Source organism: Sminthopsis crassicaudata, chromosome 2 (assembly GCF_048593235.1).
Source record: "Sminthopsis crassicaudata isolate SCR6 chromosome 2, ASM4859323v1, whole genome shotgun sequence".
Classification (NCBI taxonomy): Eukaryota; Metazoa; Chordata; class Mammalia; order Dasyuromorphia; family Dasyuridae; genus Sminthopsis; species Sminthopsis crassicaudata.
The window spans coordinates 496,771,554-496,789,762 of NC_133618.1; the positions used below are offsets into that span (position 1 = coordinate 496,771,554).

The window sequence follows — 18,209 nt, forward strand, 5'->3', positions numbered from 1 at the left end:
TCTTTCTATACTACATCTCATAATTGTCCAGTTCTCAGATAAATAGATGGGCTGTGATGTTCCCGAGTGGTGCAAGCAAATACCTAAGGGCACATTCAACATAGTGCCTTCAACAGGGATGGCATTAGGCTCAGTGATAAGAGAATCCCAAAGAAAAGTGCCCTCCTATTTCTTTGTGTGTGTGTGTGTGTGTGTGTGTGTGTGTGTGTGTACACACCTTCGGCAGGAAGGTGCTAGAATAAAGGAGTTTGGGAAAGGCTTGCAATTGCATACAGGATCTTAGCTGGTACCTGAAGAAGGCCAGGAAATCCCAGAGGCAGAAATCGGGAGGAAGAGTATTTCAGACTACAGGGACAGCCAGTAAAACTGTCAGAATAAGGAGGTGGAGTGTCTTACTAGAACAGCAAGAAAGCCAAGTTCATTCTCTTTCTTAACCCAAAGGTATCATTCCCAACATTTTTTTTTTCCATTTGGGGAGCCAATCATTGAGCCTGCCTGATCCTTGGAAGCCCATTAAATGCTGAGGAGCATAGACTTACTTGTAAAAGTAAACAGAAAAAACAGGGATTTTCCACATAGGATTTCTAGAGACAACAAGAAGACACCTTGGGGTATTGCACAGTTGGAGTAAGGATCTCTGGCATGGGACCTGACTCAATTCCTCATTTTGTTCTCCTGTTTCTCAGATTTCCCCCTCTGCTATACACACCACAGCTACACCCTCTACCCTCTAGAGCTGATTCTCCATGTAAAACCTTCAGGATCAATACATTCTGTGCTGTTGCATCTTCAGCAATGCTGCTGGAGTCTCCTGTTCTCTCTCTCTTTTTTAAACAGCCTTCTGCTTATTTTAATAGCTCTTCCACTACTCCTCTTTACCAGACTGTTTATACCACTTTGAAGCTGGTGCTTACTGATTACACTACTATTTACATCTCCACTTAGGAAGCACCTCAGTCCTAGCTTTTTCCCAGTTCCAGCCAATTCCCAACAGTTCTCGTTTCTGGTACCCAGGTGAGAAGACAATTCCCTCCACTTTCAGCTCAGTGGCTTCTCACACAAGTTTTTCCAGACCAGTGTCACAAAGATCAGAGCCAAATTCCATTCACTTAAGAGAGATTTTTGTTTGCCTGCCAGCCCATCCTTCTTCCTCTTCTTCACTTATTCGAATAAAATTATTCTTTATGGACCATTGTATTATAGCTGAAACTATTTCTGTTTCCCTCTATTAGCATATTATACTCACTCTACCACCCCATTAGATTATAAACTCCTTCAGAGGAGGGACTATCTTTTGCTTCACTTTGTATCCCCAAACTTAGCATGGTACCTAGCCCATATAGCCACTTAATAAATGCTGATTATCTGATTTTTGAAAAGGGATTATCTTGATTTCTCCTATTTACATTTCCAGTGTTTTGAACATAATAGGTGTTTAACAAGTGCTTTTTTTTCCTCATTCATTTATTCATCTCCTTCAAAAAGCTTCCCCCAATTACCCCATCTCACACTAATGTTTCTGTCCCCTGAAGTTTTACTATATCACTCACTGGACACTCTGCTTAAAACATCCGGTAGTGTTCATTTGTTCTAGGCATATTTTGTCACACTCAACTAAACTGTAAACTCCTTGAGGACAATAACTGTCTTAGACATACCTGTATTTAGTACCTTGGTTGCTCTATATGCATCAAGTATGCAGATAAACTTTCCCTAAGTAGGGAAAATTCATGAGGAAGGCCACCCTATCACACACTATGGTTGTCTGGAGACAATTGGCAGCTAAGGGCGCTTCCGGCTTTAACTTTTTATGTTCTAATATTCATGTTCCAAGCACCCCTCTAGCACTAATAGCTTAGAATTCTGGACCTAAGTAGTCCAATGAGACATAGCAAAGGCTATTAAACGTCTATTAGTATTAGTTTATTTCTTACTTACTACCTTGCCTTGCTACATAATAGGGGAAGAAATGATCTCCCAACCTGGGGCAAAGACCTTCTTTCAAATCTCCACAAGTGTTAGTGCCCTCCTTTCCCATAAACTTTGCAGGTAGATACCTTGTATTTTGTATTTATCCTCAATGTACTAATAGGAGAGACAGCATGGCCCTAAAGGTCAGAAAGCTGGCCTCAGGATCAAGAATACCTAGGATCAAGGTCTCTTTTGAAACATACTAGTTGAGTGACCTCAGTTAACCTAAATGGGCCCCCAAGCAACTGTTTAATAATCAGAGTTTCAGAAAAGGTGCTGATCTGCTGAGAACTAGAAAGACTTCTTGGCACAGAACACACTCTACCACCAATGAAATGACAGGGTTATTCAAAAACTAATTTTTTAAAAATCACACATAAATGTGGAAATACATATAGAAGATTTACACATGTTTAACATATATTGGATTACTTGCTGTCTAGGGGAGAAATAGAGGGAAGGGAGAAAAATCTGGAACACAACGTTCTGCAAAAGTGAATATTGAAAAAGTATCTTTGCATATATTTTGAAAATAAAAACTATTATTAAAAATAAAAATAAGAAATCATACATGCACATGTTATATTCCCTAATAAATTACTTGAGTTCAAAGAAGGATGATAGCATGTTTTTCTTCTTTGTTTCCTCCCAGTGCCTCACCTAGCATACAGTAGGATCATATAACTTGTTAACTGATTGGTCCCTCAGAAAGAACTGAAAATATTTGGGTTCTGGTCCTTGCTAGGGATCTAGGTAGTCAGGGAGTGTGATGGATGGGACACTAGGGCTAAAGATGATAAGACCTAAGTTCAAATGTGGACTCACACTCTTTCAGCAAGTCAATTAATTTTTCTTTTTCTTTTCTTTTCTTTTCTTTTCTTTTTTTTTTTTTTTTTGAGGCTGGGGTTAAGTGACTTGCCCAGGGTCACACAGCTAGGAAGTGTTAAGTGTCTGCGACCAGATTTGAACTCTGGAATTCAGGGCTGGTGCTCTATTCCACTGCGCCACCTAGCTAATAATAACATCTGTCTCTCAGAGCTGTCATGAGGATATTTATAAAGTGCCTGACATACAGTAGTTGCTTAATAAACACTTGTTTTTTTCCTTCCTTTTCCTTTCTTCCTTCCTTACTCCCATCTTAATTTCTTCATTTCTTGTTTCCTTTCTCCACTGATACCAAGATCCCAGAGACTTGCATCTGCTAATTTCCTGGAAGCTCAACACAGCCTACCACCTAACTCCAAAGGTTACTGTCTCAACCAGGGGCTCAGCTACACTTCCCATTCTCTGCAGGGGGAAAAAAAAAAAAAAAAAAAAGTACCAAGACTATTGGCTCTAAACAATACCTTGCATCTGGTTTGGCATAAATTTACATATTTAATCCATGAGGGCCCTAACTCCAAGTATGTCAAATGGAATTAATTACAGCAACCTTCTGCAATTGTTTTCAAACCCAATATTTAAAAGCTTTCCACACAAGAAACACACAACAGATTTGTAACTCATCCAGTTAATCATGTTCTGTTGCTCAGTCTTCAGTTCAGGAGAAGCTAAACCAGAGCCCAAGATGCTGAAGGATGAAAAGCAAAGAACAATGACTCACTAGGGAGTCACAGTTGAGTTTAAACTCTGACCAGGAACTTTAATACCTGTTTAATCTTGCATAAATTGGGGACTCAGTTTCCTCATCGTAAAATGGAAGAATTGGACTAAGTAGTCTATAAATGGTCCCTTTCAGCTAAAAACTCTATACCCTAATACAAACATGATTTAGAGAGTACTGCCCAGAGATGCCTACCCCAACTCTTGCTCTGATTTCAAGCCAGATATTTTGGGTGGGGAAGTTAAATTTTACAAAGATAAAGCACATAAACTGCTTATCACAAGATCCAGGCTGATGCCCAATTTTAGCTCTTTTCAACAGAGCAGGCGCCTGATTTTAAAAAAATGTTTTGAAGCTAAAGTAACTTTCCATTTAAGTTAACTTAAGTTTCAAAAAATTTTCCCTGGGGACAGCAGGAAGGAGAGTATATTGGAAAGAGCATAAACTGTATATACCCTTTGAATAAGGGATGCCACAACTGGGCTTACGCCCAAAGGAGTTCAAAGACAGAGGGAAAGGTCACATATATTAAAAAAAAAAAATTAGTAGCAGCACTTTTTGCACAAAAACAGCCCCAAAGAACTGGAGTAAAAGTAGGTATGCAAAATTGGGGGATGGATGAACAAATTTTGATCTGGGAATGTAATGGAATATAGGTATACAGATGAGTAGAATTCAGAGAAAACTTAGGAAGATTTTAATGAGTGAAATAAGCATAATTAAGAGAACAATTTACACAATGACCACAATACTGTAAAAGAAAGTGAAACTGAAATACTTGAATATTCTGGTCAATGCAGTAACTACTGATTAATGTGCTTTCAGTACTAACAGTTAAGTATACTTTTTGCCTCATGTCAGGGAGATTACAGAATAGATTTTCAGTCTCCTGGTGTCTCCTGGTTCTCCTCCTGTCTATCTGACTGCTCCTTCTCCTTTGCTGGATCCTTCTTCAGATCACATCCTCTAAATGCAGATGTCCTCAAGTGCTAGATTCTCTTCTCTCCCTCTGCTTCACTTGGTGATCTCATCACCTCCAATGAATTTAATAACCATCTCTATGCTGATGATTCTCAAATCTGTCTATTCTTCCTCAAACTCTCTGTTTGACCTCTAATCTCTCATCTCCCACTGCTTTCAGACATCTCAAACTGGATATTCAGCAGACATCTTAAACTGAGTATGTCCAAAACAAAACTTATAATCTTTTCCTCAAACCCTCCATCCCTCCCTTATCTATTATTTTAGAGGGCGTCCCAGTCTCTCAGGTTCACAACAATCTAGCCATCAGTCTGGACGAGTCACCATTTTTTACCCTCCACTCAAGCTGTCCCCAAGACAGTCAATTTTACTTTGATAACAGCACATACACTTAAGGCAAGCATGTTGGATTTTGTTTTGTATCTACTTTTTACAAGGGAGAGAGTTCTATTTGGGGATGAAGAAGTAAAAACACTGGAAACTATCAGTCAAACTTTTTTTAAGTATCAAAAAATTTTTAAAAGATAGAGTGAGCATTGCACTAGAAATTAAGAAACTTAGGTTTCAGTCCTAGTTTTACACTTAATTCATTTCTCTGACAATAGGCAAATGATTTCCCCTCCCTGGGCCTCCACTGTCTCCTATGCAAAATGAATGAATTGGCCTTCATGGGCTCTACAATCCTTTCAATTTTCTAGGGTCCATTCCAGCCCCCAAAATTGATGCTCTGCTTTGCATTCTAGGAATCTGACTTACCTCAAGGATGACTTACTTCCTCCAGCCTGAATTAAAATCTACCCGTTTCCAGCTGGCAAGCTTAAACCCACACTAAAAATGATTTGGGTTTCCAAATCAAAACCTGCCAGTCATGTTAGACACTGAAATGTAGCCAGAATTGAGAAGCAACCACCACACAGTCTAAGCACTGTTTGGAGCCCTTTTGAAGGAAAAATTGGAGGGGCTAATCTTTTGGATTCATTTGATGGATTTATTTTCCTCCAAATTGGCAATGTGTTTAATTAATGTTCAAGGAAAGAGACAAGTTGGGAACAAATGACTTTTAAAAAAACTTACTAGAACCTCATCTGATTTTTTAAAAAATTCTCCCTCAATTTTAACTAATTAGATTAGCGTCTCACTATGACATTATCTTTGACATCTATACCTTTATAAGAAGGTACCCTTTGTCTTTCTGCAATTAAATTTCCTCGATTAGGGTTCCAAATGGATCCATCTTTTACCCTTATTTCATTCTACATAGCAAATAAAAAGGATTTATACCATAAAATATTAGCTCTGGAATGGACCTTTGAACACAGAATATAAAAGATTATAGCTAGAAAGGAACTAAAATTGCAGAATATTCCAACTAGAAGAGTTCTTAGAATACAGACTGAAGTTGACAAATACAGGCTTTCCCCCAAACAGTCTCTGCCCTCAAAAGGCACTGCATTCTGCTAGAGGTTACAACAATTAGTAAATAAAAGATAATTTAAGAAATGGGAAAGTACCAACAACTCTGTACCTTAGGCTAGATATATTTCTAGGATGTCCCTGAACTTGAATAGGGGGAAAATCCCCTTTTATTTCAATATATTTGCTTTTCTTTCTAATTCTATGTATTTTAATTTTTGCATTTAAAAATATTACTCTAAGAAAGGATCCATACTAAGTTTCACCAGACTCTCAAAGGAGCATGTTTTTGACATACAATAAAATTAAGAAATCCTAGAGTAGAACCATCAGAAAAGGCTTTCCCCTAATAAATGGTACATGAGATGACCTGGAGAAAGCCTTAAAGCCTAAGAATGCTACTGGAATTGTAAGATATTTAGGAATATGACACATTAAAGCTGGAGAGATCTGACCCAGTTGGTTTAAATGTCTTCTTTTATAGAGAAGAAACCAAGGTTCAAAAAAGGTAGTGTGTAAGGCACATTTAAGTAAAACAATGTAGAGAGTTCCAGTTTCACTTTTATGGTCTTTTCACCTTCAACATTAGGATGGGAAGGGACCTCAATGTCTCTCAGCCAGGCTCTTGAATTTGTAATAAGGAAACTGAGGCCCACAGGAGGAAGTGTCACAGAAGGAGAAAGTGTCAGAGCAGGCCAATTTAGTGACTTTTTACCACATCCTGCTGCCTCCTATCTCAGAAAAAAAAGTTTCTATTAAAAACACAATTTTAATATTTTCCTTCTATGCAATGAAAAGTTCATGGAAAAATTTTCACATCTAAAAATGTTTTAACCTCTTTTTCTTTGGAAATTTGAGATTACGATTTAGCATTTCCCCCATGTTCCTTGACAAATGATCACCACAAGCTATTTTGCTCTAAATAAAGAGAATTTCAGAGTTAGAAAAGACTTCAAAATTCATTTAGTCCAACCTCCTACTGATCAACAACAAAATGATACTAAGTTCTGTCCAACATACAGTACATAGGTACATACACATATACACACACATTCTCTCACTCACTTTCTCCTCCCCATTTCTCTTTTTCCTCTCCCTATCCCACCCCTACCCCTATTCTTCAGGTCAATGGGAATTTTTATGGTAGAGATGCAAACAAACCTCTAGAACAGCTGAGTCAAGATTATGTGGCTCTCTAACCCTCACAATCATGACAGTGACAGATACTTCCAGCTAATATTTCAGTATTCATCCCAGGAACAGCTTCCAGCTGGGAAGGCTAGTCAACAAACTGCATAGGAAATCAGCATGATGCTAGCCTGAAGACGGCCCTCCTTTCCTTAGCCTTTGAAGAGTTACTCCCTTCAAAAGTCCAGATATTAAGTACTCATCCTATCCCAAATCACCTAGCCTCTCTTCCCAGCCCCCTACCAAGGACTAGAGTCTCAGTCTAGCTGTATTGGGAAAGATTTCCTGAATTTTCCCTCCTACAACGGCCACAAAGATCCAGGAATCACCTGATTTCATTTCTTCTCTTCGGCTTATATATCAAGCCTCACTCTGCTTCATCAGCCAAAATATTTATATCATTTCTCTGCAGATTCAATAACACTTCACCTCCGTCATCTCTCTGCTGCATTTTCTTTTTCAATCAATGTAATTTCTTGTACAAATTCCAAAATGACATATATGTGTGTATAAAAACATATATAGTGTGTGCATATATATACACATATACACACATGCATATATGTGTGACAGACATGTATATGTGTGTGTGTGTCTTATATACCATTCCACTTAATTGTAGATATTTCAGTCCTAGAAGAATAATGTGCTAGATTCCCTTCCCTACTTCTCCACTCTTCTCCAAACCCACAGGGAAATATAGATAGGATCCTACAGGAAAAATAGGTTACAACTCAGCCTTGTGGGCCCTCTTTTACTCACACAGACCCTGTTCCCACATCAAGAATCTGCTCCTTCCTTCACCTCCATCTTTTGGAATCCTCACTTCCCTCAAAACAGAGTTGAAACACATCCTTCTACATGAAGTCTCTCCCTATTCCCTCCCTCCATAACTACATTACATTTATTCAGTACATTATATGCATATTTTCCTCCTACAATGCAGGCAAGCTAAGGTTATTTTGTTGGGTTAGTTTGTTATTGTTTTTTTGGGGGGGGTCGTTTCTGTAATTGCAATTATATAAGCTACCTAGACCCATAACTACCTAATAGCTAATCATAGCCAACCTTTATATAGCACTTACATGTTAGGCACTCTTCAAAGTTTTTTACATTAACTATCTCCATAACAACCCAGAAAAGTATACAGTACTATTATTGTGCCCATTTCACAGATAAGGAAACTGAGGCAGACAGCAAATAAATAACTTACCCAGGATCACACAGCTAATTAAGTGTCTGAGACTGGATTTGAACTCAGATCTCTAGTCCCTAGGCACTATTCATTGTGCTACCTAATTGCCCCACAAATAGTATGCATTAAAAAAAGAAAGAAAGAAAGATTTTCTGCTTAACTGACTGTCTCATCTGCACTGCCAGGGAGCCCAACTAAGCTGATGAGATCACAGGTCCATTTAAGGAATTCAAGTATTCGTATTAACAGGCCAGGACCCCTTTGAAATCAGATCACTCCAAACCACTGACCAACTTCCATTCATTTTTGGTATTTCCCTAAAAGAAAGACTGGTCATTAAAGTTGCACCATCTTAAACCAAGTTCAAGGCACTCAGAGTTGTGGCACTTTCATCATATTTGGTAGATCAAGTGTATGTGGGAAATAACAATCCTTTACCTGCACTTTGTAGTTTTCAACTCACTTTGACACACCTGATTTAAGTGGATCTTCCTAAGAAGCCTTGGCAGCTAGTTGGCTTGGTGGATAGAATTCTGTCCCTGGAGTTAGGAAGACCAAAATTCAATCCAGCCTCAGACAATAACTAGGCTATATGATCCTCAGAAAGTCACTTACTCTGTCTGCCTTAATCCCGTGAATAAGACATTGGCAAACCCCTCCAGAATCTTTGCCAAGAACCTCCATGGATTGTATGACCCAGAAAGTCACAAAGAGTCAGAACTAAACAACTACAAAGGACTAGTACATGGGCAAAGTTTTTTACCCATTCCAGAGGGGGAAAAAGAGAGTTGGTTAAGTGACTTGCAAATGAGTTCCTTGGCCAAGACCAGAAAGAAGCAAGGTCTCCAGAAGTCTAGTGTCTCCAACGATTCTTTATGTTATCCATCTTATATTAAGCTTTTTCACAGGTAAGGCACTGGCCTACAAAGGCTCTTGCTCTCCAGGAGATTATATTCCAGAGGGTAGAGTAGAGATGGAGAGATCCATGCATATCTATGTGTGCTATAGCAGCAATTAAACTGAGAACCAAGTAGAGATTCAAGTCAAGTTCTGTGAGAAACTAAAAGAGGAAAAGTAACCTTCCTTGGAAAGGGGGTGAAAATCAGGGAAGGCTTGAAGGAACAGGTGATGCATGAGGAAGTCCTTCAAAGAACAGACTTTTAAGAACTAGAAATGTGTGGGAATATGTATATGTGACATACATATACATGTAATATACAATGCATGCATGTATATGCTAGGGCTGGCCACAACATTTTTATCCAGGCAATGACATGATACCATAACTTCAGAAAAGCTAGTTAGAAAAGGTCAGTATTCTATTTCTAGTAATGCCCTGCCTCACCACTTTCTTTTAGAGTATAGCCCTGAAGCTGTTTCTTTCAGAAAATCTGTAAACTTGGGAGTGCAAAATACACCCACTACTCAAGACTTAATTACTTAAGGCCCCTGGGGAAGTGCAGAGAAAAGGAAAAGAGAACTGATCCTTTCTCCAATCTGTACCTGCCTCTGTAAAGCTTAAAAGGCTTATTATCTCAGACATAGGCCCAGAAGCAGACCAGGTTTTTGGAGATTGAATCTGGGTGGGAATCCTCTGCTCTTCCACTTGAGACATCAAACACATTAGGTTTGACAGCAGGGTGGGACTGAAATCAGGAAGATCTAAGTTCAAATAGTGTTCTGCCTTAGACACTTCCTGTTCTTGACAAAAATCATTTAACTTCTATGTGTCTTAGTTTCTTTGGCCATTAAAATTGAGATAAAGATATCTACCTTATAAGTTTATTATGAAAATCAAATTACGTGCAAACCTTAAAACTACATAAATGTCTATTATTATTGTTGTTGTTACTACCATGATAATAATAATAATAATAATAATAATAATAATAATAATAATAATAATAATAATAATAATATATCAGGATTTGTTTGTTTTTTAACAAGGTACTTAAGTTTCAAGGCCTCAGTTTCCTCATCAGCAAAATGGAAGTTGAATTAGATAACCTCAAGTTCTTTCCAGCTTTGGATCATATGATTCTAGATACTATAGAAGTCTCCCAGGTTTCACATTTTCAGCCTTCACATTTCTCCCCAGGAACTATGGTGATCATAACAAAACCCAAGTAAAAATAACATCACACTTCCAAATCATCAAATAAGACAGTGTTAACAAAATAATGATTATGCTGGGCTTCAAACTGTTGAGGAGTGAGTTTGGAACACTAAATACACGCTCTTTCCACATCACTGCCTTAGTGTCTCCTTGCCTGGAACTGCCATCCACAGGCAGTTGAGTGGTACACTAGTTGGGAGTACTTGATTTGGGACTCAAAATTCCACCTCAGAAATTTGCGACCAAATTGACTCATTTCTCTCAGTCCGTTTCCTCATTTACAGGATGGGAATAATATCACCTACCTTCTAGCATTGGGATAGAATCAAATGAGATCATACACATAAATCATTTTGCAAACCTTAAAGTACTATATAAATGTTAGCTGTTATTATTCTTAAGTTCTCTAGACAAGACATATTTCCTTTCACCATGATCAGTTGGAAGATTTACCAAAAATAATAATAATAATAATAATAAAAACTATACCCCCAAAAGCGTAAAGATGTACTTTTATAATGCTCTAACAAGATATATAAAAAGAGATATGACTATAAAATAAGAAGACTGTCTAATATGTAGATCAGAATTTCCCAATAGAGAAAATGTCTTTTACTCTCTTAATTTAATGCTTCTTAAAACCCAGTGTCCAACAACTCCCCAAATGTCCCAATAATTCCCTTTTTTCCCCTATCTTCCTTTCTCTCTTTCCTGTCTTCCTTTTTCTTTTTTTCTTATCTTCCTTCACCAGTAAGGAATATCCTTTACCAATGCAGATCTAACCCTTTCTCTGTAATTTAAGATATTAGGGATTGGCAGGGACCCTGAGCTCAGGTTAAATGACTTGTCCAGGATGACACAACCAATATTCAGGACAGGACTTGCTGACTTTGGAGCCAGCTCCCTCTCCTTTTACTATATACATCATGTTCCCTCCCTCTATTTTACTATCTCATCTTCACTTTTAGTATCCATGAGTCTATAAAACTTCTCAATGATAATGCTACTCTATTATCCAACTACAACCAGGAACATCATTTTAATTCCAAAGCTACAAAATTAAGAGAGAAGAGATTTCAGATATCATTTACTCCAACATTCATGTTACAGCTGAGGAAACTAAGGCTCAGAATGGGGTGGTGCCTTGTCTTGCTGGAATATACAGTTCTTATCATTTCTGGAACAGGGACTAAAGCTTCAGAGCTCATCAGCCCAGAGAATTTACCAGTAGGAAAATTCACCAGGATGTTTATAGAGCTGCAAAGCATCATAGAAATTACCTGGCCAAAGGAACATATCACAGACACGCTGAGGAAGGGAAAACCAGACAGATGAAGCAACTTGCTCAAAGTCACATTAGTATCAGATGCAGGATTTGAATTCAGGTCCATAACCTAACTGGGTCCAAGCTCTCCCAATCCCTTCCTTGTGAATACCTCTTCCCATTATACTGATATAAAGACTAAATGTGTGATTATCAGGCAATTAAAGTTCTCTTAGGTCCCTTCCTGCCTTTATGCCTTATTAGTCTAGGATTCCAATTAGATTCCTGAAAGGTTCGGATAAATAAATGAATGACAGATCTCCAAATGACTACTGATGAGAAGTGAAGGATATTGGGGAAAGGAGATTGGTTCCCCAATATTTTTGAGATTAATATTGTGGAGATCTGTCATATCTTTTTCATGGCAAAGCTGATACAGAATACTAGGAATAAACCAAAATGGCATTTCTGCTTATCTTAGTCTCAAACTCTCTATGTCTCTATCTGTCTGTCTCTTTCTCTGAGTTCCCCCCAATCTCTCTGCCTCTCTCTTCCTTCCCCCCTCTTCTCTCTCTCTCTCTCTCTCTCTCTCTCTCTCTCTCTCTCTCTCTCTCTCTCACACACACACACACACACACACACACACACACACACACACACACTGCTACATCCAACACTAATGTAGTCTCCAACTTTAACTCTGAGAAACCCTTCCCTGTTCTCTAAAACAAGGATGGCAATGAAATTAAGTTTGATTGTTGTACTTCCCACCCTGACAAGACAAGACAGTTCAAATTTTCTATTTGCAGATGGCTGGTAAGAAAACTGAGAACTCCTTGGCCAACAAACATTACTCTCCAAGCTGCTTTTCCAGCAATGAATCTCGCCAAGGCAGCTCACTCCAAATTAGTCATATTTTGTGGGTAAAACAAATACCTCAATTCATAGACTCAGAAGAGACCTTTAGAGTCAAATGCTGGGCAAGTTGCTAAACTTTTCAGTGTCCTAAGCACTTCTCCTCTAAAAAGAGAAGTACTAACCTCTGTTGGTAACAGTGAGTTTCCTTACCCTTGGAATTCCCTATTCTAATGAAATCACAAGTCCAGTTCCATCCTTCTAAAGCCTTAGAATGTCAGACTTAGAAGGGACCCCAGGACATAAGAGAACACAAGCTGTTCACAGACCAGAGGGGACCTGTGAGATTATCTAGTCCAACTTCTACCTACATACAGGGGAAAATGAGGTCTAGACAGGTGAAGCAATTTTTCCCAAGGTCACATTCAGCAGGTTTATGGGAAGGACAAGAATTCATTACCGTCCCTCCCATGGCTATAAAAATAAATTACTCAACAATTTGCTAGTTGTGTCTGAGCAATGTTGGCCTACTCTAGTCAGTTCAAAAGCATCAGGACTCAGGAAGGGGAATTTAAAAAAGAGAGAGATAGACAGATGCTCAGCCATCAATCTATAAAGAAGTCAGAGATAGCCAGGAATAAGATCCTTCCCAATAATGCAGTATGACTCAATCAAATCCCTCTAAATAATGCAATATGGCAGCTTTCACTTAAAGAAAAACCAATCCACAAAAGACTGTTACTTCCTGGGAAATCCCACCTATCCCAGGTGATCTACAAGTCTACTTTAAAAAAAAAAAAAAAAAAAGTCTCTTGGGGAAGTAAAGCAATAAAAGTTGACTAGTATAATCATAGGGATGAATTCTGAGTTTCAACATGATCTTGAAATGAAAGTTCACTCATACATCTGATTAACCATGGTAAATTGTTATCTCACACAAGCAAAGAGCAAATACAAGGAATCTTGAGTTTCCAGATAAAGCATGCCAAGAAATGAATTAAAAAGTGAGGGGGGGAAATGGGCCTGATACTAAAACCAATTTTTAAAAAAGTTTATTTTTCCAGTGAAATAGACTGATTGCTCTTTATTTTGTGAAACAGAAAGAAAGGTTATTTCATATGACAATCATTGCTATTTTCCAAATTTTAAAAATGAGTCTTGAAAATGAAAAAAGTCTTGAGTCCATACTGTCACATGGTACAGAAAATAGAGGGAAATTTTTTCTCCTGACTTGATACAAAGACAAATTATAACGCTGACATTTCAAACCTTGTTAGACTAAAAACCACCAACCAAGTCCTAAGACGTAAAAGAAATACATTGAAGTAATAGTGTATCCATTATGTGATTTGAGCATAAACTATCTTGCCATCAAAGCAAGTATGTTAGTCACTGATTACTACCCCTAAAGCAGTTGCTGCCAAAGATTACCCAAAACCATGGAAAAGAACATGGAAGAGATTGTTAAAAAGCTCTTTCTCACTTTTGACAAACTAAACTCAGTTATTTTATTCACTTTTAGTCACATTTCCAACAAAGGGAGAAATTTCTCAAGTCATACCCAAGAGTAAGTATATGCAAGTGGGACACAATAAAGATGACTTAATGCCATGAAAGAACAGTAAAGAAGCAAAAAATATCATGGGTACTCTGACAATATCAAGTTAAATCCTTTTGGGGCAAATACTGTTGGAATTGTTTGTTTGCCTTTAAGTTCTCTGTAAAGCAGAAAATATTTCCAATTTTCACTTAATTTAGATAATCAGTTAAAATAGGTGCCAACCATGTGAAAATCACCACAGTTAAATAGAAGAAAACTTCAATATATAACAAAAGAATATAGTCTCTTTGGAGATCCTCATAAAAAGTGATAATCAATAGTACTCTTTAATTGACTGACCCAAGAAACATAAAATAGGGTTTTCAGTAGGATTTTTCAGATTTTATTCTCCAAGGTGTCATCAACTGCCCTGGAATTATTTTATGAAGGCCGGGGTGGGGAGGGTATTTTTCAGTGGGCTTCTCATTCTTCCCACTTCCCCACTTCCCATCTCAACAGCTCATTTTGACAATTTTCCTTCCACTGGTTCAGAGTACAGGGAAGGTTGTCTAGTCCTGCATTCTTCATCCACAAAAGAATCCTTTTCAAATTCCCAAAGAAAAAAAGTGCTTTACAAACTTAAAATGGTATGTAAATGTTAGTTACCATTATTATCTAAAACAAAATAATTTGTTTTGCAAAATGCATTAAATGTATATATGTATAATACTGGGTCCTTTCATCAGTAAATAACTATCATCATAAAAAAAAAAAAAAAAAAAAAAACCAAAGCAAAAGAGGATTATTTGGAAAAGAAACACATCATCTATTATCAAATTTAATATAATAAAAAAAAGTTCCAAATAAGTTATCAATGAATGACTGAAAAATCATCAGAGATAAACTTGTCTTCCATAACTAGCTCAATAAGTGTCTTCTCATTGAGTCACCCAGGAGTCTTTCCCATGGACTGCTCAATCTCCTTTCCCTGAGAGAACCCTTCTACTATTATCTACCCAAGGAAAACTAGAACTGGGGCAAAAAAAGCAGAGCTCTCTGTTTTAGGACCAATTTGCCTACCAAGCTCCAACCATAGCTGAAGTAAGTATCAATTTCCCAAAAATAAGCCCTCAGTTTTCAGGGGGTTCCTTATTTTAATGTTCCAAATTTGTTCTGATTGAAATTCCTCTCACCCCCCAAAAAAAACCATTTCCTACTAATTCAGGCTAAAGAAACTGACTGAAATACCAGTTGCAGATGGTCTTTCCTGCTCAGAGCAAAAACTAGGTTCTGAGAGAAAGAGAGAGAGAGACACACACACACATTGTGTGTGTATTTTCCAAATTAAATTTTGCTGCTACAGTCAGCTGGGTTGAAATTTTTCCTGTTTTCTTCAGCAATATAAGTGGGCCACTTGGGGAGATAGATAAGACTAGGAATTTTCACATTTACACACCTTCTCTCCTCCTTTTTGTTGCTTTCTTGTCAAATCAGTGAAATTTCCTCATGATTTTTTCGACAGATGCAAATAATGTCAATGATGATGGATATTTTTTCCTTTTAAAAGTCATCAATTTTTCTTTAAATATTCAATGCTTAAATCACTACCATTTGCACAAGGCAACACTAACCATATCAAACCAGGATGCCTAATGATGGAGAAACACAACAATTCCAGAGGCAGATAAATTCACATTTCAAGGCTGATTACAAACAAGGAATGAGAAAAAGGAAATTTATAACTATCAAATGCCTTTTTACCTATGTGTTTATCCACTGTTTTAATTTAATGTTCAAAAATAGGCTTCTATGAATACACAGTTAATTTTTTCATAATAATGTTAATTATGCATGTCTTATAATGGCGGTCTCGCTTACAAACCTGTGGGGTACTCAATTTTAAAAATGAATTTAGGTTTATTTCTGAATTTGTGCCAAAGGTGGGGGGAAGATGTTCAAGAGCATTTCTTTTACAAACAAAAATAGAGAAACACAGATTCCGAAGCAAACAAAATCTGAAAATCATGTTTTTATTTGATGTCAGCAAAATTTTTAAAAATTTAACAAAAATTTCAAATCTTGAAACGCAAAAAAGACAAACAATTGACTTTTAATTTTTCTATTTTCTAATCTGTTCATTGTTTTTCTTCAAAGCCTTGTAATATAAACCCAGCAAAATGTAAATTGTCTCCCCCCCCCAAAAAAAAAACCCTTCAATTTTTTGGGGTGTGTCCAAAGCCAATACTATAGGGTCTCTTTTTCTCTAATTCTCCATGCTTGGAAAAAGAAAAACTTTAAATATGTGAAATTGCAGAATCAGGGTTTTAACTGCACTAGCATAAGCAAGTTCCAAATTATAATAAAGTACAATTCCTAATTGCTTCAAAAGCTAATTTTGCTAGTTTCCTTCAACTAAAGAAAGCAGTTTTTCTTTGGCTCAGCCTAGGTTGGCTATCTAAAACTGAACTGAGTTGGATGAGCAAAGCTTCCTTTCTTCTGGAAAAAGATTTTTGCTTTCTCCTCACCAAACCCTGAATTCATTCAAATTCTAGCTTAATTTTCATTTACACATTACCAGGATTTGGCTTCAGGAATAAAATTGTCTTCCTGCACTTGTAAAGCCCAGAGTGAGAATTTTCCCCCACCCTAGAAGGAAGAAATAGAAATCTTCTTCCCCCTTGTCTCACAATTCAAACTTTTTCAAAAAAGAAGAAATAGCAAATATTTCCTTTTTTTTCAATTTTAATTTCTTTTTTTTTATTTACAAAATAGTATCCTCTAGGTGGCGTCGTTTTAATGGGAAAAAAACTACCGTTTGAAGAAAAATTAGAAAAAAAAATTGAGAAAGAGAATTGTGGCCTAAAATAAAAAGATTGTTGCAAAGAAGGGGCGCCCGGGGGAGAAGGGGTGAGCCGGTGGGGGCGCCCAGAACCTTGGGGCCCTGCCAGGGGCAGGAAAAATTTGCAGATTTTTTTAAGGGGGGAGGGGGGAGGTTGGAGGGGGTTGCATTTTTGCAAAATGTGAATTGTCCAAACTGTAATGGCTGCTGTTCGCTGCTTTGTTTTCAGGGCTCCAGTCCGAGCAGGGGGGAAGGGTGGGAGGGGAGGGAATGTGTATGTGTATGGTGGGGGGAAACTGGGGCAAAAAAAAAAATTGAGCACAGACCGCAGCAAGCAAAGGGGGCGCCCCCAGACCGTCCCCGAACCCCAACATTTTGCAGTTCTTTTCCAAAGCAAAATATATAATAATCGTAATTACAATAAGACAGTTTGCACTGGGAAATGTTGCATTCCCCGACCCCCGCCTCACCTCGTCCCTCGGCTCCCAGTCCGAGCCCCCCCTTCCCTTCCCGCAACCCCATACCGCTCCACTCGGGGCTGCCCTCCGCCCCCTCCGGGGCGCGCCCCGCGCCGGGACAGGACGGGTGGAGGGGGGGACACTCGCACCCTCTCCCGACAGCTCCCCCCCCCCCCGCGCCCGCGCCCGCGCTCGCGCCCCCGCCCCGCCCCGCCCGCGGTACCTGCGGGGCCACCGCTGCCGCCGAGGAGCCGCCGCCGCCGCCGCCGGGCTGGTTCATGGGTCTTTGCTGGCGGAGGCGGCTCCGTCGCGTCCTCCTCCTCGCGGCCCGGGGATGTGGTGCGTGCACAATGCCTATGCCGCCGCCGCCGCCGCCTCCCCCGCTCCCTCCTCCTCCTCCTCCTCCTCTCCTCCTCCTCCTCCTCCTCCTCTTGCTTCTCCTCCTCCTCCTCCTCCCCCTTCTTCCCAGCTCAGGACTGGGGGGAACCTCCAAAGGGGGGGCGAACCCCCCCGGAACACGCGCCGGCCCCGGCTCTCCGCCCGCGCTGCCGCGCACCGGGCGCCCCTGGCCCGGCCCGGCTCGGCTCTGCTGGGCTGCCCGCGTCCCCCGGGCCCGACCCGGCCCGACTCGGCTCTCCTCCGCCTCCTTCTCCTCCTCTTCCTCCTCCTCCCCTCCTTCCCCCTGCTCTCCTCCTCCTCCTCCTCCTCCTCCGGCTCCGACTCGGGCTCCGGCGGGTGGGCAGGCAGCCTCAGCAGCGGCTGCTCGGGCGCCGCGGGCAGCGCCGC

General features: G+C 39.3%; 1 protein-coding gene across 1 annotated transcript in view; it reads right to left on the reverse strand.

The window, feature by feature from the left end:
* Positions 1–17,801, reverse strand: part of ZNF618 (zinc finger protein 618) — a 224,605-nt gene extending 206,804 nt beyond the window's left edge. Inside the window, 1 exon segment of the mRNA XM_074293637.1 lies at positions 17,647–17,801. Within this exon segment, the coding sequence (XP_074149738.1) occupies positions 17,647–17,703 (57 nt within the window). The 5' untranslated portion in view covers positions 17,704–17,801.
* Between the last annotated feature and the right edge of the window lie 408 nt (positions 17,802–18,209).